Here is a 24,039-nt window from a genome sequence, read left to right as displayed (position 1 = left end):
GATTAGGACTGTACCCCTTAAAGATATAGTCCCTGGAAAACACCTTCCCCAAAGAGCAATAACCCAGACCCCATCCAGAACAATCTACATGAAAGCTTCTGAGAACTAAAAACTACCACATCCAATTTAAAACTATTCTTGCACCATTCAAGCTCCTCCCTGAGCCCAGTCTGACAATAGGGAAGTAGGAGAAAGTCATGCCCAGAAAAGGCCCCACAGTATAATCCTACTTCCTACTTCTAGGAAAAGAATGGGTACTCCTGAAGGAGGCCCACCCCTAGTATCAACCTTGAAAATGGACCTTCCTCCTATCAGGATATAGTTGAACAGTACAGTATTCACTTCCTGGATCCAAATTCCAATTCTCATCCATCACTGTGAATGAAAATAAACTGGCCAGTATCATGCCTATTCTAAAAATATTCTTTATGACAGAGGTTTTTGTATCTTGTCAGACTGTTTTACTTCCTAGAACCAATGTCTACAATAAAAGCCCACTTGGAATCTCAAAAGGAAACTAACACTAATTGAATGCCAATTTTGTACTAAACATTTCCATGTGTGTTACATGTTTTAATTTTCCCAAAATCCATATGAGGTAAATGCTATCATTACCATTTTTACAACTGAGGGAACATAGTTTAGAAAGGTTAAGTAACTTGCTAAGGTCACACGAGTAGTTGGGGCAAAACTAGGGTTTGAATCCAGGTATGATTCCAAAGTTAATTCACTTTCCAGTAGACACTGTTTTCCAGAGCCAAAAAAGAACCATACAAAAACAAAAGACTGGGATATCTTTTGTTACTGTTCAGCAAAAATTTACTTCCCTCCCCATCCCATTGATGAGGGACTTAGTTATGTAATTGGCTTTGGTCAATGGAATGTTAGTGGTCATGACGTGAGCAGGGCCCCTAAACATGGCTGCACGGTTTGGCTTGGCTCTTGTGCTCACATTATTCACTACAATAAGAATATATCCTGGATAATGCTAGTTAAAAAAAGGACAAGTCCATCATAGATGAACCAAACTGCAGTTGACCAGAGAACTGTGATCAAGAAATAATGGCTGAAATCTTTCTAAATTTGATGGAAACTATAAACCAGCAGGTCCGAGAAGCCCAAAAAAACCGCAACTACAAGATACACATCATTAGGATTGAAAAGAAACGGTGGGGGGCTTCAGAAGGTAAAAGGAGACAGAGAAGGGAAAAGCCAGGGAGGATGTGTGTCGGTCTTTTCTCGACCTCCAGAGGGTCAGTAGCATGACAAGTCACACCTAATGAAGACTGTGAGAGATGGGCAGTAGAAGGGAATAAACAGAGGAGCTGAATTTTCACCCAGGCTAATGTGGGGAAAACCAGACACAGTGCAGGCAACCGCGGGATCTCAGAGGGCAAGGGGAACAAAAGGATATGCCTCCTCCCATAAAAGTTCTCCCATAAAACAAACCCGGGGGAAGGTTTTAGACAGCACCTGGCCACAGAATCAGGGTTAGAGGCAATCTCCTCTTGATCCGTGAGGAGGGCAGCCACCACCATCTGCACAAGTGCTCAGCAGGGCTGACGCAGTAGGTGACATGAACTCTAGTCCCCTTCCTGTCCTCTCTCTAAATATTCTTGACAGTCAAAGAAGATTGACCTTAAGCTCTTGGGAGGTAATGGCAATGTAAGAACAACTTAAAATGCCATGTGCTATTTAACGTACCACCCTAAGCAGCCTCTGTCAAAACAATGGAAAAGCTTTCCAACACCTGAAGAGAACAGTCCTGGAAAAATTAAACAGGAAAAACCGGTGTGGAGGGAAATTCTTCCAAGGAATTACTGTACATACAAGAACCCAAAGCAAGCACAGAATAAAGGACTATACATGATCTACCAATTGTTGTCTTTGCAATGAAGCAAGAAACAAGACAAAATTGCTCTCAGCCTACAACTAGTTTTTACTTTTTTAGGGGAAGAGGCTGACGTAAGAAATTACCCCAAAATCCAAAGCCTAAAAGTTGGTAAAAATCTATGCGTAATTAACTTATTTGCAGATGATTACAATGTATTTCTTAAACCCATTACGAGAAATGCAGATTCCTACAAATATCTACCTGTCCGCAAGTATCAAATGTCAAAATTAGATGAAATCAGAATTTGTAGCAGTGTATCTAGTTTATCCAATCTCTGCTAGTTGAAGTCGGAGCATTCTAAATGACTTTGGAAACTTTAGAGAATAATTACAGCCTTTTACATCTCTACTTGATAATGGGTAAAAATGCCACGTTATTGTTCCAAAATTTTTTAAGGCTTTAATACACAAACTGTAGTAAGCAAACCACTGATACAGCTCAATCTTTTGTTTTGCTTTCAAATCGTTACCAGTGGACCTCCCCAAAACTGTACTAATAAACAGTATGGGGGGAGGAGTGGAGAAAAGAAAAAAAGAGAAAGGAAAGAAGAAAAATGTTTTGGGGACAAAAAATAAAAACCTTCAAATGTCCATGGATATTATGAGAAAACAAGTGTTCACTGAATCATGTGGCACAGAAACCAAGCATGCACGTGCTCTCCCCTCAGAAGATGCAGTTCGGCAACACAAGAAATAAAGATTTATTTGGATAATAGCAAATCCGTTTTTCACACCTACGGTAAATATACAGGGTAGAATGCAAAACAAATTAATGTCGAAAGGTCATCACCAGAAAGGGAAGACTAGAACAAGGAAGGGCAATTAAGCAGAGTAGATGGGCCAGGAGCAAGTCTAAGCCCAGGAATGCATTATATTAGAAGGGAAGCCACATACATCAGCAAAGAAAGGTAAAGGTCCATAAGTGAATGATGTGAATTCAGCTGTTAGGTATGTAACAAAAAATCTGTTTACATTCTTACATTACACCACACCTCAAAAACAAATCTAGAGGGCCCAAAAAGATCTTTGTATTCGTTTTCAACTCAGGCCATTTTGGAATCACAAAGGAGCTACAGGATTTAGGGACAGGACTTGCTATGCAAATTTTAAGGGTGCATACAAATGATTGCCAAAATGAAAACAATAACTAGGATAAATTATCAATAAGTAATAATACTGATGAGTTAATGATTAATATACCAAGAGTTTTCACGATGTGATAAGAAACACAAGACCCCAGCAAATAAATGGGCAAAAGACAAGCAGAAAATTCATAAAAGAAGTTAAATACAAAAATGTCCAATTCCACTACTTATCATTACTTATGATATTAATTTCTTCATCAAGGAAATTCAAATAGAAATGAGATAACTATTTTTATGCTAATGCAGGTTCCATGAAATGGGACTGTTGATGTGAGTTACATCATCTTAAAACAGTTTTTAGAAAGCAAATAAATGTGAGAGACTAACCCAAAATGTTCAAACACAGTGATCCAGTATGGAAATCTATTCCCCAAAAAAGTCTAAAATACAGGCGGAAATATACCACACAGAAAAAGTGCTGTATTATTTCTAATAGCAAAAAAAAAAAAAAATCAAACTTACTCAAATGTCCAACAAGAAGCGATTTACAGAATTCTAGTATACCACTTTAATGAAGTACAAATGACCCTTGAACAACATGGGTTTGAACAATGTGGGTCCACTTATACACAGATATTTTTTTGATACAGTATAATACTGTAAACGTGTTTTCTCTTCCTTATGATATTAAAACATTTTCTTTATTCTAGCTTACTTTATACAAGAACACAGTATGTAATACATATAAAATAAAAACGTGAATCAACAGTTTTTGTTCTCAGTAAGGCTTCTGGTCAACAGTAGGCTATTAGTAGTTAAGTTCAGGGAAGTTAAAAGTTACATGCGCATTTTTCACTGCTCAGGGGTTGGTGCTCCTAACCCCCGTTATTCAAGGGTCAACTGTACTATGTATCTTTTAACATCACTTACAGAAGTTTTGTAAGAATGTGGAAAAATACTTGTTATAATATTAAGGAAAAAATGCAATATTCACAGTGGTACATAATACGATAGTGATGCTTTAATTGTTCTAAGTATACAATAAAGAAGACTGGAGGGAAATACACCAGTATGCTCAAGAGTGAAAATCTCTGGGTGGCAATAATGTGTCTTTTCCTTTCTTCTCTGTATTTCCCAAATTATTTACACTATGTCTGCACAGTGCAGGACAGCAGAGTGTTTATGACAGCCTGGGCTCAGACCTCCTGCTCTGCTTCTTACCAGTCATACAACCTCAAAAAATAACCCCAAGGCTACTTCTCTTCTGGAAAACTGGAGTAATAATACCACTCACTTCACATAATTGTGAGGATTAAATGAAGCAATGTATATAATGCACTTAACAACACACACACACACACACACACACACACACACACACACACAATCAGCTTTAATCACTTTAGGAAAAGATCCTTTAAAGTGACAAGAGTTAACCATGAAGCAGGTTAGTACACTTCATCACTCTCATCCAATAATTAGAAGTGATATATCACGGTTTCTAAGAAATAGTGGAAGAAAAAAAGACCAAAAAAGTTATTTTTTAAAATTTACAAATTATATTCTCTTTAAAACACCGGAATTTTATGCCAACCTACTGAAAGATATTTTGGAATTTGAGAACTTGATAATAGATGGGCTAAGCGTTCAAATGATACTTTATTAATTTTATGTAAATATAGTGAGTGGCAACATCATGCATGACACATACATGGGTGACAAGTAAAAGTGAAAGACACCGTCCACCTCACACAAAAGATGAAGACATCAGGTTCATGTTGGTTTTACTCACTTTAATACGTCTTTGAACATTCCAGACTTAGTCTTTACTTCCAGAATAAACACAACTATATAATTCAATATCTTTTCTTTTTCCTAGAAATTATTTTTGGGGGTGGGGGGTGAGAACGAAAAAAGAAAACACAGGGACTCCTGGGTGGCTTAGTCGGTTAAGTGTCTGCCTTCAGCTCAGGTCATGATCCCAGGGTCCTGGGATCAAGCCTCACATCAGGCTCCTTGCTCAGCGGGGAGCATTCTTCTCCCTCTCCCTCTCCCTGCTGCTCCCCCTGCTTGTGCTCTCTGTGTCAAATAAATAAATAAAATCTTTAAAAAGAAAAGAAAAGAAAAGAAAGTACATATGCCTTCTTCTGTCAAATTAGGAGATAAAAATAACATCCAGAGCAGCTGAGATGGGCAGAAGCTGTTCAGAAGAAAGCAAGAGAAAGTGTACTTGTAGTGGTCCAGAGACCTGGGGCAGGTATTAGAAAGTGGGGGGCCCACCCAAAGTCAAGGGTGAGCAACATTGGATACTGGAACCTCAATGACAAGGACTAGTAGCAAAAGTCTATTTGGTTTAGAAAGGCAAAAGAGGTAAGGCTTCACAAAGTGTCATCCAGAACAAACTTATTTGTAGGAACCTCTCTCTCTGAGCAGTAGAGAAGCCAGCTTCTGAGTTGTGAAGCACAGACCCCTCCCTACACTACCTCCCATACGACCTGACTACAGATACCTATCTTAACTCCCTTCAACGGTGAATAATAAAAAGGAAGCTAGCACACAGCATCCAAACAAGGATACCATAAGAAAAAAAAAAAGCAGCAAAGCTATTAAGAGATGAGTAATGCTCACAAAAATGCTATCAAGAACACATGAAAACTATGATCAATATTTCACCATGAATTAAAAATTATATATGAAGCCATCATCTCCATGAAGGAAGAAAACAAAGCAGAAACACAACAACTCAAGAGTAAGATGGCAAGAAATAGGAAGAAATGAAATATGAAAACTCAGGAAAGAAGAAAACAAATCACAGAAGATGAAACTGGTGGAAATTCAATGAAGAAAATATACTATGGAACTCATTGTAAGAAACCAGAGAAGGTGAACACAAACAGAAGTATTTTTAAAATATTAGAGGGATTAAATAAATAAAATATAAAAATAAGATATTAGAGGGGAAATGATAGATATGATAGTCAATGGAAATGTATTATACTTTACACATAAAATGAGTCCCTGAAGAAGAAAACCAGCATGGTACAAAGGTTAAGAGAATAAACTGAGTCTGAATCTTGGTTCTGTCTGCTATATGGTTTGGAGAAGCTTCTTAACCACTTTGTCTTCGTTTCTTCATCACTAAAATGAACAGAATAATAGTAACTACTCCATAGGGTTGTTATAAAGATTAAGTAACTTAAGATTTGATAAGAGGCTGGAATAGTACTTGGCACATACCAAGCAATGGCTAAGTTTTCCTTAAATTTGAAAATAATAAGTAATTTATATTTTAAAATAATAATAAATAAAACAATGGAACAGAACAAATATTTAAAGATCTAATTCAAGGAAACTTGCCTGAAATAGAAGTCTTAGATCTCCATATGTAAAGGGCACACTGTATACCAGGGAATATCAACTACAGCAGTCGACACTGAGATATATCTTAGGACTTAAGCGGCTTTGGAGCAAAATGGCTGAATAAGATGTCCCTCGATCATATCCCCACCAATAACCAACATGCATCAATCCACAGACAAAAGTACCTACACGGGAGCTTTGGGATCCAGGTAAGAGATTGTGAAATGCTGGCATAGTCTGAGACTGAGAAGAGCCATTTTGAGAAGACAGGACAGAACCAATGCTGCTGATTTGCTGACCATGGTCCTGGACACCAAAACAGAAACAGCTCTATACCCACTGAGGACTCAGCTACAGCCTCATTTGATTTGGTCCTGTCATCAGCACCATATGCCCATATGCTCAAGGACCAGGAGTCATGCAGAGTAGTAGGTAATAGACACACTGACCTTGATCCTGGCTATGGACCCTGAAGTAGCCCATGAAGTGGTTCCAGTCCCTATTGGCCATGGTCCAGAAGCCCCTGGAGGTAAACCCACCAAACTCAGTTAGTAGATTCTAAAAAAGCCCTATAACTGGGCTCCAGCCCATCCCAGCCATGATGCATAGTCTTGCCGGCACAAGGACTGTGCAGGAGACAATCCAGTCTGCACCCCCAGGGATCCTGAAAGGGCCTTATACTAGGCTCCAGTCCTCTTCCAGTGAGAGTCTGCAAGCAGGCCTGCTGACTCAGTGACCAGGAAGGAGCCACTTGTGGCTGGACCCTTGGAGATCCAGAAAGGGCTCTATACTCAGCTCCAGACCCTTCATAACCAGTATGCCAGCCACCCTGGGTCTAGAGTCCCAGCAGGAGATACTCCAGTCTGAAAGAGTCCTACACTAGGCTCCAGGCCCTCCCAACTGCAGTCTGTAAACAGTCATCCTGACACAGGGACCCAGCAGGAGATACTCCCAGCTGTGCCCCAGAGATCCTGAAGGGCCTTATATTTGGCTCCAACCACATCACAGATGCAGGCCTGGCAGACCTGCCAGCCCAGAAAACCAGAAGAAGACACTCCTGTCTTCACTTCAGAAGATCCTGAAAGAGCCCTATACTTGGCTCTAGCTCCTCCACCATGGTCTAGGGCTAGTCCTGCCCATGCTGGGACTCATCCAGTGACCAGGCAGCAGTCCTCACAGAGACCTGGTGGGAGCCACACGTACCATGCACCTAGTAATAGGCGTATTGTCTAAGGACCCAACTGTGGATCCTGAAGAGGATCCTTGTCCCAGTGCCACCCTACTAAACAAGGTACTGGACACAGTTCCATTCACCCAGGGACTAGAGAGGATCCATACACACCTGCTAATTGTGGAACCCACTGTAGCTCCAGCAGTAATCTTATAACTGGCTCTAACCCAGTATGACTGTGATTCTGGAGGTAATCCCATCAGACCAGGGAATAGATAGAGGTTTGTACCTATGGAAACCAGTCTATAATGACTGGAAGAGGTGTCTGCTTCTTTGACTACAGATATCATTACAAGGCTACATGGATCATAAAGAATCAGGCAAATATGACACCACCAAAGGAAACTAATAATATTCCAATAACCAACCCCAAAGAAATGGAGATCTGTGAAATATGTGACAAAGAATCAAAATTATCATCTTAAAGAAATTCAATGAAATGCATAAGAACATAGACAATCCAATGAAATCAGGAAAATAATGTATGAACAAAATGAAAAGCTTAATAAAGAAACAGAACCCATAGGGGCGCCTGGGTGGCACAGCGGTTAAGTGTCTGCCTTCGGCTCAGGGCGTGATCCCGGCGTTATGGGATTGAGCCCCACGTCAGGCTCCTCCGCTATGAGCCTGCTTCTTCCTCTCCCACTCCTCCTGCTTGTGTTCCCTCTCTCGCTGGCTGTCTCTATCTCTGTCGAATAAATAAATAAAAAATCTTTAAAAAAAAAAGAAAAAAGAAACAGAACCCATAAAAAAAGACCAAAGTAGAATTCCCCAAACAAGAAAACAATGATGGAACTGAAAATTCAAGAGAGCTTCAATAACAGACTTGATCATGCAGAAGAATCATCAAACTCAAAGACAGATCATTTGATACTAACCAGCTAGAGGAACGAAAAGAAAAAAGAATAAGAAAGGGTGAAGGAAGTCTTCATGAATTATGGGACACCATCAAGCAAAGAAATATTCACACCATGGGAGGCCCAGAAGGAAAAGAGAAAGGGGCAGAAAATTGATTTTAAAAAATAACAGCTGAAAACTTCCCAAATCTAGGGAGAGAAATGGATATCAGGTATAAGAAGCTCAAAGGACCCCAGGCAAGATCAACCCAAAGAAGATTACTCTGATGCATGTTATAATAAAAATGTAGAAACTCAGAGACAAGGAGGGAATTTTGAAAGCTGCAAGAGAAAAACGATTTGTCATATACAAGGGAACCCTGTAAAGCTATTAGATTTTTCTGTGGAAACCTTGCAGTCCAGGAGGAAGTGGAATAATATATTCAAAGTGCTGAAAGAAAACACTGCCAACCAAGCATACTATATCCAGGAAAACTGTCCTTTAGAAATGCAGGAGAGATAAAGACATTCCTAGACAAATGAAAGCTAAGGAAATCCATCACCACTAGACCAGACTTGCAGGAACGTTAAAGGGAGTTCTTCAAGTTGAAATGAAAGGACACTAAGTACCAATACAAAAACATATAAAAGTATGAAACTCACTGGTAAAGGTAAATATTTAATTAAATTCATAATGTTGTAATAGTGTGATGGTGGTATGTAAATGACTTCTATCTCTAGTATAAAAGTTAAAAATATATTAAAAATAACTACGACGACAGTAATTTATCATAGATGCACAATATAAAAAGATGTAAAGTTTGACATCAATAGCATAAAATATGGGGAGAGAAGTAAAAGTGTAGAGTTTTTGTATGCAATTAAAGGTAACTTGTTATCAGCTTAAAAGAGACTGTGATATCTGCAAGACATTTTATGTAAACCTCATGGTAACCACAAAAAAATACTTATAGTAGTTACACAAAAGACAAAGATAAAGGAATTAAAGCACACTACTACAAACAATAATCACAAAGGAAGACAGTAAGAGAGGAACAAAGGAACAAAGAAAGTTTTAAAAGTCAGAAAACGATTAACAGCAATAGTAAGTCCTTACCTATCGATAATTATACTAAACATAAAAGGACTACATTATTCAATCAAAAGACACAAAACAGCTGAATAGATTCTTTAAAAAACACAAAATCTAACAACATGTTGCCTATAAGAGACTCACTTTAGCTTTAAGGACATATATAGGTTGAAAGTGAAGGGATGGGAAAAGACATTCCATGCAAATGGTAACCAAAAGAAAGCAGGAGTGGCTATACTTTTATCAGATAAAATAGACTTTTAATCAAAATTGGTCACAAGAGACAAAGAACGTCACTATATAATGATAAAGGGATCAATTCATTGAAAGGATATAACAATTGTAAATATGTATGCATCCAACACTGGAGTACCTAAATATTTAAAGCAAATATTACCAGAACTGAAGGAAGAAACAGACAACAATGCAATAACAGGACTACAGTATCTCACACTGAGCAATGGATAGATCACCCAGACAGAACATCAATAAGGAAACACGACTTGACCTATATCTTGGACCAACTAGAGCTAATGTAATTATTGATAGATAAGGACTCACTAACTTACTAATGGGAGAAAACTGGAAAATTACCAAATGTGTGGAAATTAAACAACACACTCCTGAACAACCAATGAGTCAAAGAAGAAGTCAAAGGGAAACCAAAAAAATATCTTGAAAGAAATGAAAATGGAAATATGTATCAATCTATGGGGTGCAGCAAAAGCTAGTCAAAGAGAGAAATTAATAGCAACAACACCTATATTAAAGGGGGGGAGATCACAAATGAACAACCTAAATTTATACGTCAAGTAATTGGAAAGAACTAAGCCCAAATTTAGCAGAAGTAACAAAGATCAGAGCAAAACTAGATGAAATGGAGACCATAAAAATAGAAAAGATGAACAAAACTTAGAGCAGGTTTTTTGAAATGATAAACAAAATTGATAAACCTTTAGCTAGACTAAGATAAAAAGAATCAATAAATAAAATCAAAAATGAAAGAAAAGTTACAATTGACACAACAGAAATACAAAGGATTATAAGAGACTAAAATGAACACCAACAAACTGGATAATGGATAAATTCCTAGAAACATACAACCTACCAAAACCGAATCATGAAGAAATAGAAATTCCAAAAAGAGACCAATAATAAGTAAGAAGGCTGAATCAGTAATCAAAAATCTCTCAATCTAGACAAGCCCAGGACTAGAAGGTTTCACTGGTGAATTTGATCAAACATAAAAGAATTAATACCAGCCCTTCACAAACTCTTCCAAAAAGGTGAAGAGAACAGAACACACCAAAATTCATTTTACAAGGCTAGCATTACCCTAATACCAAAGCCAGATAAGGACACTACAAGAAAACTACGAGTCAGTTTCTCTGATGAATACAAATGCAAAAATTCTCAACAAAATACTACCAAACCGAATTCAACAGCACATTAAAAGGATCATACACCATGACCAAACAAGATTTTTCCCTGGAATGCAAGGGTGGTTCAACACATACAAATCAAAGTGATACACCATGTTAACAGAACAAAGGATAAAAACTTATATATCCTCTCAATACATGCAGAAACTCCATTTGACAAAATTCAAAATCCTTTCATGAAAAATAACTATGAAATGAGCTCTCAACAAATTGGGCATATCAGGAACATACCTCAACATTAAAGGACACATACAACAAACCCACAGCTAGCATCAAGCACAACAATAAAAAGTTGAAAGCTTTCTCACCAAGATCAGGAGGAAGAAGACAAGAACTCCCACTCTTACCACTCACATTCAACAAAGTATTGGAAATCTTAGCCAGAGCAATCAGGCCAAAAAAAAAAAAAAAAAGACATCCAAATCAGAAAGGAATAAAATTGCCTCTGTTTGCAGATGATATAATCTTATATATAGAAAACCCTAAAGACCCCACGAAAAAACTATTAGAACTAATAAATTCAGTAAACTTCACAGGATACAAAATCAACATACAAAAATCAGTTGCATTGCTATACCCCAAAACAATCAGAGAAATTTAAAAAAATCTCATCATCAAAAATAATAAAATGCATAGGAATAAATTTAACCAAGGTGAAATCCCTATCTTGAAGAGGTATCTGCACCCCCAAATTCAGTGCAGCATTATTCGCAACAGCCAAGACATGGAAACAACCTAAGTGTCCAGCAATAGATGAATGGATAAAGATGAAAGATGTAGCTAGACACACAGATGAAATACATACATTAATGAAATATTACTCAGTCATGACAAAGAAGGAAATCCTGTCTTTGCAACGACACTGATGGACCTTGAAGGCATTACAGTAAGTGAAATAAGATAAATCATGATCTCCCTTATATGTGGAATCTTAAAAAAAAAAAAATAGAAACACATAGTAACAGACAGTAGAATGGTGGTTGCCAGCAGCTTGCTGGGGGACATAAGTAAGTTCTGGGGATCTACTGTGCAGACAGTGACTGTAGTTAACAACACAGTATTATATACTTGGAAGTTGGTGAGAAAGAAAATCTTAAATGTTCTCACCACAAAAAAGAAAAAAAAGAAATGGTAATTATGTAAGGTGATAGAGGCATTAACTACTCTTACTATGATAATCATTTTGTAATACATATGTGTATCAAATCATCATATTGTATACCTTAAACTTACACAATGTCATATGTCAATTAAAGCTCAATAAAGCTGGGAATAAAAATGATCATTTGTACAACCTGGTAAAAAGATAAAGTCAGAAAAGAAAAAAAAAATCAAGCTAGCTTCAGGTTTCTCCTCAGCGGCATGCAACATGAGGAGACACCGGAGCACAAGCCATAGCCGACGCTCAAGGGGGAAAGAGTGAGCCAAGAGCTTTCTCTCCAGCCAAGCTGTCCTTTAAGCATGAAGATCTAGAAAGACCGTTTGAAAACCCTGGGAATATTGTCCTTGTGATTATTCCTTGAGAAAACTATTAGAATTTCAGCCAATCAAGAGATACCTTAGAAAACCAAAGCAAATGGACTATAAGTGAGAAATGAATCTATTTAATAATAGAAGTAAAACTAAAACAAACATGAGAATTAGCATATCAGAAGAAAATAAAAACTTAGTCTTTAAGCTGCTTACCTAGTCGTAAGAACAGCAGGGTAACCAACAGGAGGATGATGGTTAGGCATAAGAGCACCCATAATTTATTGACCTATCAACTATGCCCCTATCACTATGACCTATCAACTATGTACCAGGTGCTGTATAAAACACTGTGTGTGAGGTACCTGGGTGGAACAGTTGGTTGGGTGTCTGACTCTTGATTTCGGCTCAGGTCATGATCTCAGGGTTGACATGGAGCCCCACGTCGGGCTCCACACTCAGCGCAGAGTCAGCTTGACTGGCTTGAGACTCTCTCTCCCTCTTCCCCTCCCCACCCAAATAAATAAATATATCTTTTTTAAAAAAATAAAACACTGTGTGTGTGGTATATACACACCCACACGATGTACACATACATACATACATATATAAAAACACATATATTCACACACACACATATATATTCCCTACAACCCACAAGGCAAACACCATTATCCTCATTCATAAATAAGAAAGCTAAAGCTCAGATTGGTCAGGTACCTTAACCAAGATCACACAGCTAAGTGATAAATCCAGACTCAGGTCTGACTCCAAAGCCAGGCTCTTGATTCTACTTCATTTGAGTTCCTAGAACATAGGATAGTACCTTATTCTGCCTCCTCATCATTTAACACAGACAATATAATAGAATAGTAACAATCTATCATTCCCATTTTATAGATGAGGAACAGGAGGCAGAAAGGTTAAATACCTTGCCTAAAGTTACAAAGCTATGTAAGTGACAGGGCCAGCCAGTGTGGCTGAGAGCAGTGCTAGGCAACAGCCACATGATGCGAGCCACCGATATAATTTCAAATTTTCTAGTAGCCACATTTTAGAAAGTAAAAGAAATAAGTGAACTTTTACCCTATATATTCATATTATCATCTCAACATATCTATATTAAAAATTATCTGCTGTTTTACGTTTTTTCCATACTAAGTTTTTGGAATCCAGTGTGTAATTTACACTTACAGCATATACAAAATTGGACTCAACACATTTCAAGTGTTCAGTAGCCACATGAGGCCAGTGGCTTCTGTACTACACAGAGAAACTCTAGACCTACATGTGCCACCAACTTAATACCATACAAACTCTCCATTTTCCATTCTGTTATTTTACAAAATTTAAAAAAAAAAGTAAACAGTTATAATATCTCAGTGGTTTTCACCTCTACGGAAAAGCCATCCTAGGGTTAGAGTTTCACCTTCATAGAAAGTCACATTGATGTATGTCAGTGGATCATATTGTGTGATGGTGATCTGTTCTCCTTGTACTTTCTGTTCCCCAACCTCCTTCCATATTCAAGCAGATATCAGGCACATTGCAAATCTGTCCCACAGGAGGCAGGGCAGAAAGACAAAGCAGCAGGCAAGACATTCTGGCTTTTTCTTTTGAAGTCTAAACCCCTAGGAGAGGCCTTAGGGTTTACAGAGAAGGTAGCTTTGAAGAAGCAAGAGGGAGTTGAGAGGAGAGGAGTTGTCGCAGATGAGGAGATTCCCTCTAGTTTGGGGGAGAAGAGGAGAGGATCCCGGGAGAAGATGGGAACTGGCTCCACATCTCTGCAGCACCTTGGGAGGAAGGCACATAGCAAATCCGGTGGGGTAGGGCAGGGTGTCCTCAAAAGACTCCCACATCCGAAGCCCAGAATGGGAGCAGCAGAGAACTGGTTGACCAGGAGCACCCATAAGACAGGGACCATGAGTATTTATGGGGCAATTTGGGGGAACAGATGTCCGATGACTACAGCCCCACCTGAAGGGTTTTTAGCACTCCCTGGGGCCTCCAAAACTTGGGAAAATCTCAGGAGGAGAATTCTGAGATAAACTGAGGTTAATATCCTACCAATCTGCTAGGATAGAAGGGCCCTGGAATCAAAAATTAAACTGAATTCGAGAAATCAAAGAATATGACCAACCTTGCTTTTGTGACCAGACATTCATATCTGACATTAGGGGCCTCACCTGAGTGCACAGTGTCCCCTACACAAGCATTACACCGGAGCCAATTCATGTCTAGTCGAGGATTCTAACCATTGGAAACTGATGTGCAGAGAAGGTGTGGCTTCTTGGAAGTCACTACAGACTTGGGGAACACCAGTGGCCTGAGATGAGACTGAGTTTCAAAGAATACCAAAGAATACTTTTAAGTCCTAGTCGGATACAAAGTAATCAGCAGAAAGACCACTTGGAGTTTGCTTAGACTTATTAGTTTCCCAGACTCCCTGAGAATGCCCAGAAACAGGGACATGGAAGATAAGATTATTTTTCTGGCCTCTATTTTAGACTCTGAAGAAAGAAGAACTATTTCGGCAGCACCAGCTAAAGCCCTACCAGCCAGGGCAGATGAAACCTGTCATTGTGGTCAAGCGTAGGCTGCCATCTTTACAGGATGCCATCTTTACAAGCTAACGTGCACAGATTCCTTACGAGCCAGCCACCAACACAAGGAAACCCTGCTACCTGCCCATCCAATTCACACCTTAACCTCCCATTGAAGAGGTGGCCTGGGACACCTACCTGCCAGGAGAATGTGGGGAAGGGGGAAGCCTGGCGCAGGGAAGAACAGTGAAAGTATTGCCCAGTCCTAGAGAGGAATCTTTTCTTTAAAAGAAAAAAAAAAAAAAAAAGCCAAGAGTTCAGGGAAGCTCAAATGCCTCTGATATATTTTGCTTATGGATGAGATGAATATTTCATGATGTACAAAGACCATGAAGAGAACTCATACTCATTAACTGAGAGGGAAGTCAAGCTGCAGGGGGCTGGGTGGCTCAGAATAGCTCCAGAAGGTAACATCACTCTGGTCCCACAGTAATTAGGCTCTGTTGGCACCCCTTCTCCTCCCCAGCAGTTAGTCAAGCCCAGAACAAAGAGAGAAAGAGGCAAGGACACCTACATGGAGAGAAACATGGGAGAGGAGAGTGCTGGCTGCTCTATGCCCACTGAGTGTAAACATGAGCAGGGACCCAGCCAACTCTGGGCAGAAAGCCAAGCGGAAGGATGGCTGTGAGGATGGAAAGCGTAGAACTACAGCTTCAGGTCAGCATCACTTGCCAGATTAAATCTCCTGCAATTCCTAAACCTAAACCAAAGCTCCTGTTCTCTACAACGAGGAGAGCCCATCCGAGGGTGATGGAGCATGCCTGGATGGGGTGGAGCCTGGGCTGGCAGGAAGCGGAATTTCTAAGGCAGAAAGTCATCCCCAGAAGTGAAAGGTAAGAAGTCTACCCAGCGCCTAGGTTCCCACACCCAACTTCTGGGAGCCTGGGGTTGTGACCCAGTGACCCAGCCAGTTCAATGCTACCAATGTCCTGAGAGCCCAATGCCGGCCAGTGACCTAGTCCTACCCTCTTGCAAGTGACAAACCATTCCTTTCTTGAAACATGGAGATTTGCTTCAGAAAATGCGGGTGGCTGAGGTCATGTCATGACCTTTGCAATATCACTATTGCACCCTACGCGCACACACACACACACACACACACACACACGCTCTTTCCCTTTGTCATTACTCCGTGCTTGCTGGGTTCGGGGGATGTCCACAGCAGGGGAAAAACGGTCTGTACAATTCCCCCTAAAGTGTGAGAAAATGGGAATGAAGTAATGAAAAAAGAAGATTATGAAAATTTAACTGATCTATCTTGCATACCAGAGTATGTGAAGAGAGATTCTTGCCTGCCCTGGTTTCTGAACACTTCCCAAACCACCACTAAAAGATGCCATTCTGTCGGTGACTCATAGGCCACAAGCAGATGCCTCATAAGCAGCCTGAGAGAAGAGAGGGAGAGGAGGGTCGGGAAGGAGTCCTCAGAAGGTTAATGTGCAGAGGGGACAGAAAAACCCAAGCAAAGGCAGTGGGAGAAGCATCTTTGAGGGCTCAGCTGAGAGCGTTGCTCTAAGAAGGCCGCAAACATTTAGACTGGGCTAGAAAGTAGGGGCCCTATGCAAAAGTGAGGTTACAACGTGGGGCAGGACCAAGCAAGCGCTCCCACGCCCGATCAATATAAAACTTCAGCGAGAGCTATGAATGTACTCCCCAAGTATTTAAATTTAAAATAATGTCATTTCAATATACCTATGTTTCAATTCTTTGATCTTTTCAACAACTTTAATAACCCCAGAACAATCATTAAAAATAATAAATTAAAACGTGTACAGAGGCATACATTTTTCCCTTTACCTCAGGCTCCCATATGACTTAACACATCATCATTGCTGGAGCCTATTTTTATTTAAAATCGTGACATTTTGATCACCATGGATTTTTTTGGCATTAATTTTGAACTTTTAAAATGTTGCACTGTAATATTGTTTAAACACATGACAAGATGCTCAACATCACTAATCATTAGGAAAATGCAAATCAAAACCACAGTGAGATACCACCTCACACCGGTGAGGATGGCTAGTGACCAAAACCAAAAAGGAAACAAACAAACAAAAAACCAGAAAACCACGAATGTTGGAGATGATGGGCAGAACCTGTGCACGGTGAGTGGGACATAACCCAGAGAAGCCGCTGTGGAAAACAGAGTGGAGACTCCTCAAAAATTACAAATGGAATCACCAGATATTCCACTTTAGGGTCTATATTCCAAGAACTGAAAGCACGGTCTCAGAGAAATATTTGTACACGCACGTTCACAGAGACACCACACGCAATAGCCAAAAGGTAGGAGCAACCCAAGTGTCCACTGGTGGATAAATGGATCAACAAAATAGGGTCTATATATATACGAGAGTATCATTCAGTCTTCAAAAGGAAGGAAATTCTGACACACGCTCCAACATGGATGAACCTGGAGGACATATGCTAAGTAAAATAAGTCAGACACGAAATGACTTATACGAGGTATCTAAAGTAGCCCAATTCAGAGATGGGCAGTAGGATGGTAGATGCCACGAGCTGGGGGAGGGGAGAACGGGGACTTGTTGTTGGTACAGAGTGTCAGTTTTGCAGATGAGAAGAGTTCTGGAGAGCTCACAGCAGTATGAACATACTTAGCACTACTGAATTGTACACTTCAAAATAGCTGAGGTGGTAAATTTTACTTTACATATATTGTACTACGATTTGTTAAATGACTATTCATCTTGACTACAGTTTTTCCGCCTTGGGGTAGTGCATGGGGTAACGGGAAGTCATACTCTGAAAGCCTCTGAGCAGTGTCCCCTCTAACTCTTCACTTGACAGTCTCTCCTTTCCATGCAACAAGAGGCACAAAGAACTCCTGGCCAGGCGTTCCTGAGGGGGCGGCCTCCCTCCCCGGCCCAGAAAGGGGCCCGAGCAAACCCCCCATACTGGCAAATGCTTGACCCTGACAGTGGGCAATGGGGAATGGGAATTGAACAGGAAGGACTGATCATCTGCCTCTGAGGCCTTGGGTGGGGTTGGAAACCACACATTTTTCCAAACCAGAATAGTCTGTCAAGGATTTCTGGGCAGTTTTTGAGTGGGAGAAATGCAATGTTGGCATTTCTGGGACACCGTGATGGATAGAGGAGACAAGATTGTGTGTTTAGGATTTGGGCTCTCTCCTCAAATTCAGAACGTGGGATCACTGAAATGGCATAAGAACAGCAGGCCATGCTCTGAGCACTTCAGACTAAGAAAATGTTTTAATCTATAATTTAATCTGTATGAGTCACAGGGTTGGGAAGATGGTAGATGCTGAAAATGTAAGCTATGCAGCCAGATAGGTTTCCCTTTATAACTAAGTTGCCAAGGAACACATAAGCCAAAACTGAACCCCTCACACTCTTTACCCTGATTGAAACATTGCCCACCAGGCTTAATCTTGTAAATTACTTTCGCTAGGCCTGGCACACTTCCTGAATTAATTGTTTTTGTTAGATTAGCATTAACCTTGCTTAACAATTGACATTCTTTTCAAATTCTCTGGGGATAGCCCCTTCGCCATCAGAACAAAGGCGTAAGTTACCTAAAGCAGTGCCACCAATGAGCTCTAGCAGAACCTCTCCCCTGCTCACATAGGGGCACTGAGAATCTGAATCCACAAAGTGTGTGTCAGGGACAGGCTTTGTGACTGGACCTCCTGCCTTCTCTCCACCTGGCCCCCTAGCCTCTTAATGCAACCGCCTCCCCCTCAGGCCCTGTGCCCTTCTCCCGGGAGTCTCTGCAGCACCATCGTGTGAACAGAGGAACGGGTCAAGCAGATGTATCCTGCGGCTCTTCCCTTCGCCCAAAGAGCAGTTCTTGCCTTATACTGAAGCTAGAGGTTTCTGTCAATAACTAAAAATGGTAGGAGGGTAGAGGCGGGGATGGGCTCTCTCAGACCTCGAGCTGGGTCACGCCACAACATCTCACACGGGAACATGAGCCTCCTTCCCTGCTTTTCTCAGCAGGGTTCACTCGGTGTCTTTGGCACTTTGCAATTTCATCAGCCCCAAAGAAACTCCCACCTCTTAGTTCTCTGAGTAACCTTCTAGCACTGTTTTTTTCTGAACCTACTTCTCACTGATTTGAGGACCTCATCCTCTATGCTTGTTAAACTCTCTGATCACACTCTCTGAATAAAAGGGGAGGTTCACTCTGCCTCCACAGAGGTTCCTGTGGGGCCCTGGCCCTCGGAAGAGGGAGGTCAATCCCGCACATGAATCTATAAGCATCGCTGTCACTGACAGGCAGGGCAGCAGAAAACCTACAGATGTGTTGGCATCCTCGCTACAGCATCAGCTAATGTGGGCAGCTCAGCAGCTCTGCCTTCCCAGGAGCTAAGTCCAGCACTGACACATCGGAGCCACGTCTCCAGAAGGTCCTCAAGTTCGTTCAGCACACATAACTTAGGCCACTTCCCTGGGTGGTAATAAACGTATGCTTGTTGCCAGGCTGACAAATTCACCAGTAATACCATGAACTGCCCCTGGACCATATAAATAACGACAAAGATACCATTAATCCCCACCTAGTGCTTGATTTCCTAAAGATACAGAAACCCACGCCGCGGTGTTGTGTGTGTTTTGGATCCCAGGTACCTGGAGGGTGTTTTCCTTTCAGTTTCCTTAAATTCCAAGTAATTACACTGTCACCATCCTTTCCGGCAAATGCGGGAATCTCCACACACTCTGTTCTCTCTGCAAATGCATGGAATCTGAAACAGGAAAAGATCTGCAACATGAGGCTAGTAGCGCTGTTTGTGCATGTCTATTCATTCTCCCAGGACCGTGAACTTGTTCTGCTGTGGTGCCGAGCATCTTAGCTGTTTCGTGGCTTTTCCCTGTACCTGGTGCACTCCCCCAAAACAAAAGACAGGGAGGCAAAAGAGAAGAGAGAACTGTGCATGCTGTTGGGATTTTAATGCATGACGCTTCTCTTCTCTTACAGGGTAATTAACTCAACCAAACGGTATGTATTGACCCTAGAACGATGATACCTTCTGCTTTATATGTATCCTCCTGTTCCCGGGGTTCAATCATGTCAACACAGTGTTGACAAGCCAACAGTCGAACGAGGCCCACACAGTGCCCACGGTGCTGCGGGTTCAGTGTTGAAAGCTGGCGACAACAGGCACCATTGGCTCATCTGCCAATTGCCGAAGGGCTTCAGTCAACTTTAACTCAGCAAACAGGCACTTCTCCAGAAATTAAGCAGAAGCGCAAATGCAAAGAATTCTTGTGTGGACAAGTTTTTAGGGCCCAACCCCTCAAAATGTGGTCCCTGGAGCAGCAGCAGCGCCTGGGAGCTGGGGAGGGATGCACATTCCTGGGCCCTCCCTGGAGCCGCTGAGGCAGTTACTGCACTCTAACAAGACCCCTGGGGGATTCACGAAGCCCTGGTGTGCTCTACAAAACGATGGGCTAGGCACCCCCTTGACGCCAATTATCTGCAATCCACAGTCAGTGATAGCAGGGAACTTCTTTCCGATTACCAGATCATCTCTGGGTAACACTCCTCTGGCCCCGTAAGAGTTCCACCTCTGCCTGTTCTTCGGCACGAAGAGAATCCTGAAGCAGGGGTTGGGATGGACAGACAGATGCACACATGGTAGGAGAGGTGTGGGGGCTTCCCCTGGGCCATGGAAAGCCTCAGTACTATATTTCTAGAGGGTTTCGGGTGAGACTGAAACAATGACGATGGCAATCAACAAGCCGGCCTTGTCCATGAGGCCAATGGACACTCAAGCTGCCACACCGGCCTCACACAGGTGCTTCCACCAGAGCAGACAGGGCCAGCTTCCTTTGTCCTGTGACCTCCTTACAAAGCAGAGGGGGAATGGCTGAGGTTTGTCCTGCCAGGTCCCACACCCTGAGTGCCAAGGCCTTTGGTGCCCAGGACTTTCTACACTCTGATCTGTTCTCCAGATAGAAAAAAGAACAGATGAGAAAAGTCGGACATTTCCTCTGGTGAATATAACCTCATTATGCAGAAAGCAAAACATGCTTTGCAGGTCGGTGGCTCTGTTCAGACCCACCGAGGCACAGGGGAACCAACCACCCGGCCTCCCTGCAAGCTCAGCAGCTCAGGGCATGGCCTTTAGAGTTCTATGATGACTGCCCTTAAGCTGAGGCTCAACGGCCAAGGCTGTGCGGATGCCAGCCAAGAGACCTGGGGATCTGGCCGGGGCAGAGCAGGCAGGAGCACCACCCATGGCCCTTGCAAGGGCCAGAGCAGGGACAGAAAAGCATGTCTATATTTCATCCTCTTCTGCAGAACTCACACTCAATGGTACATGGCCTAAAAGTCAGGAGGTGAACTGCAGCTTCTCCCATGGTAAGTTATGCCCTAACCTCTCACCTGCCCAGAGAAAGTGCCCCCATGTGAATTAAGCAGAGGACCAGCAAGACAGGTGGACCTGCTGGTTGCCTTTTACTGTCTCCAGGAGCAAAAGTAGGACAGTGAGTCCCCCTGTATTTGGGGGGATTTAGGAACCCAGAATTGAAGCCAAACACCTAACATTAAAAGATTTCAAAGTGATTTAATGGTAGCCAGAGGAGTGGTCTTCAGAATCACGAGGGGTCCTGTTAAGAATGAATGTTCTTGGCCCTCCCTAGTGCCCAGAAACTCGGGATCTCTGGGGCTGTGGCCAAGACACTTGCATTTTAATCAAACTTCCTAGGCAGCTCTTAGGCAATGTGAGTGATTAAATGTGTATTCCCAGGATCCCCTCTATTTTTTTTTTTAAGATTTTATTTATTTATTTGACAGAGAGATAGCAAGAGAGGGAACACAAGTAGGGGGAGTGGGAGAGGGAGAAGTAGGCTTCCCACTGAGCAGGGAGCCCGATGTGGGACTTGATCCTAGGACCCTTGGATCATGACCTGATCCCCTCTATTATGTAGAATCAGCCTGTAAGTTGAAGCCCCGGACCTCCGAATTAGTAACAAGCTCCCCAGGCAAATGTGATGAGCAATTAAATTTGGGAACACATGTTCAAGGGCAGGAATTGTACCCATTTCAGACAGGCTAACTGAGGCAAGGACTCAGTCATTCTCCTTATAGCCACATAAGAAATGATCTCTCTCCATAAGGGACATAAACCTATCCAGACAAGGGGGTGGGTATGTTTTAAAATGTAGATTCAGTTATTATTCAGCTATGATGAGGCCACCAGATCAGTTTAACTGCCACTGAAAATACAGTTTGCTACTCACAGTTCCTGCTATAGAATGTATTGTGGTCCCCACCCCCCAAATTCATATGTTGAAGCCTTAACCCCCAATGCAACCATATTTGACCATATTTGGAGATAGAGCCTTTAGGAGTTAATTAAGGTTAAATGAGGTCATAAGGCTAGGGCCCTGATCCAATGGAATTAGTACCTCTTTTTTTTTTTTTCAAGATTTTATCTTTTTTTTTTTTAAGATTTTATTTATTTATTTTTCAGAGACAGAGAAAGAGAAAGAGCACAAGCAGCGGGAGTGGCAGGCAGAGGGAGAAGCAGGCTTCTCACCAAGAAGGAGCCTGACTCACGACTTGATCCCAGCACCCCAGGACCCCAGGATCACGACCTGAGCAGAAGACAGACGCTCAACCGACTGAGCCACCCAGGCATCCCTTAAAGATTTATTTTAAAGAGAGAGAAAGAGCATGTGCACAAGCAGAGAGGGGAACAGAAGAAGGGGGAGAGACTCTCAAGTAGTCAAGCAGACTCCCCTCTGAGCGCAGAGCCCCGTGGGGCGACTCGTTCTCTCCACCCTGAGATCATGACCTGAGCAGAAGTCAGGAGTCAGATGCTTAACCAACTGAGCCACCCAGGGGCCCCGGGATTCGTATCTTTTTAAGAAGATATACCAGAGAACTTATAGGCATGCTTGTGCTTTCTCTCTCTCTCTCTCTCTCTCTCGCTCTCCCCCCCTTCATCCCTCCTTCACTGCCTCCCATGAGAGGCTATAGTTAAGAAGGCAGCCCAGAAGAGAACTCTCACCAGAAACTGAATCGGCCAGCACCTTGATCTTGGACTTCCCAAGCCTCCAGAAGTGTAAGAAATAAATTTCTGTCGTCTAAGCCATCCAGTCTGTGGTATCTGTTATGGAGACCCAAACTGACTACTAATATAGTTCTCAAGAGGAGGGGGCATACCACACAGGGACTAACCAGGGCTGGTCAGGAGGCATGAGGGAATGAGGGGAAAACGTGGACCAGAGTCTTTACTGTGGATTCTGCAGGATGGAATCAGTGAGGCAGAGCAGGCAGGTTTAGGATGGGCTTGTTGAATCATTTCAGTGGGTTCTGTGGTGTAGGAGCTGCCCCAAGTTGTCCGGTCCTCAGCCCTGGCATGACTAGTGCAGGGGAATAGTGGTCCTGGGCGTGAGTGCCTGCTGGCAACAGAGCAGGCTCTGGATCCGTTAGCTTGCCTGTGAAAGGTGCACTCCTGGCTGAGTCATCTAAGCTCTCTAGGAATTAGCTAGCCTTGGAGGGAGCAGTCTCTCCAGGGGTCAGCAAGGACCCCTGATGTCAAACCATCAGAATCACAGAAAATAACAAGGCAAGATTAATACAGGGTAGAGAAGAAAGGCCTGGAGACTAAAGACCGCTGGAAAGAGGAGAGCACAGGCTGGTTTGGAAAAGCACTGCTGATCTTGCAGAAGCAGGCTGCTCACACACGGTCACTCAAGAGCACATTTTCTGCCTACCTGCTGTGGGTCTTGGCACTCAGATCTTTTAAGAAAGCTATAGTGCCTTCTCCTCTGGCATTGAAGGACACTGTGCAGACAGGACACGGGATCTCCAAAGCCCTTTGAAGGAGGAGCCCCTTGGTTTGCTCAGGAACATCTCCCACCACAAAGTAGTAAATGGAGTCAATCTGCAAGACAATAGTACAGACAGTTTATCTCCCTGACGTGCTGTAGCCTTGTACGCACTCGCTGGCAATATACTTTCTAGAAAACTGCCTTTGGGCATGGGGCGCAGCAAGAATAGCAGCGCTGCTCCAAGTTTTGTGAGGACAT

At 42.1% G+C, this 24,039-nt stretch overlaps 1 protein-coding gene across 1 annotated transcript in view; it reads right to left on the bottom strand.

The window, feature by feature from the left end:
* VWA3B (von Willebrand factor A domain containing 3B) overlaps positions 1-24,039 on the bottom strand; it is a 210,124-nt gene that overhangs the window by 162,122 nt on the left and 23,963 nt on the right. The window contains exons 5-6 of the mRNA XM_008699794.2: positions 23,725-23,894; positions 19,627-19,742 (exon numbers count right to left, since the gene is read on the bottom strand). Coding sequence (XP_008698016.2) covers positions 19,627-19,742; positions 23,725-23,894 — 286 coding nt within the window. The remainder of the gene's footprint in view (positions 1-19,626; positions 19,743-23,724; positions 23,895-24,039) is intronic.

Source organism: Ursus maritimus, unplaced genomic scaffold (genome assembly GCF_017311325.1).
Source record: "Ursus maritimus isolate PB19 unplaced genomic scaffold, ASM1731132v1 scaffold_6, whole genome shotgun sequence".
In the NCBI taxonomy this organism is placed as follows: Eukaryota; Metazoa; Chordata; class Mammalia; order Carnivora; family Ursidae; genus Ursus; species Ursus maritimus.
This window is presented reverse-complemented; position numbering and strand designations above follow the sequence as displayed.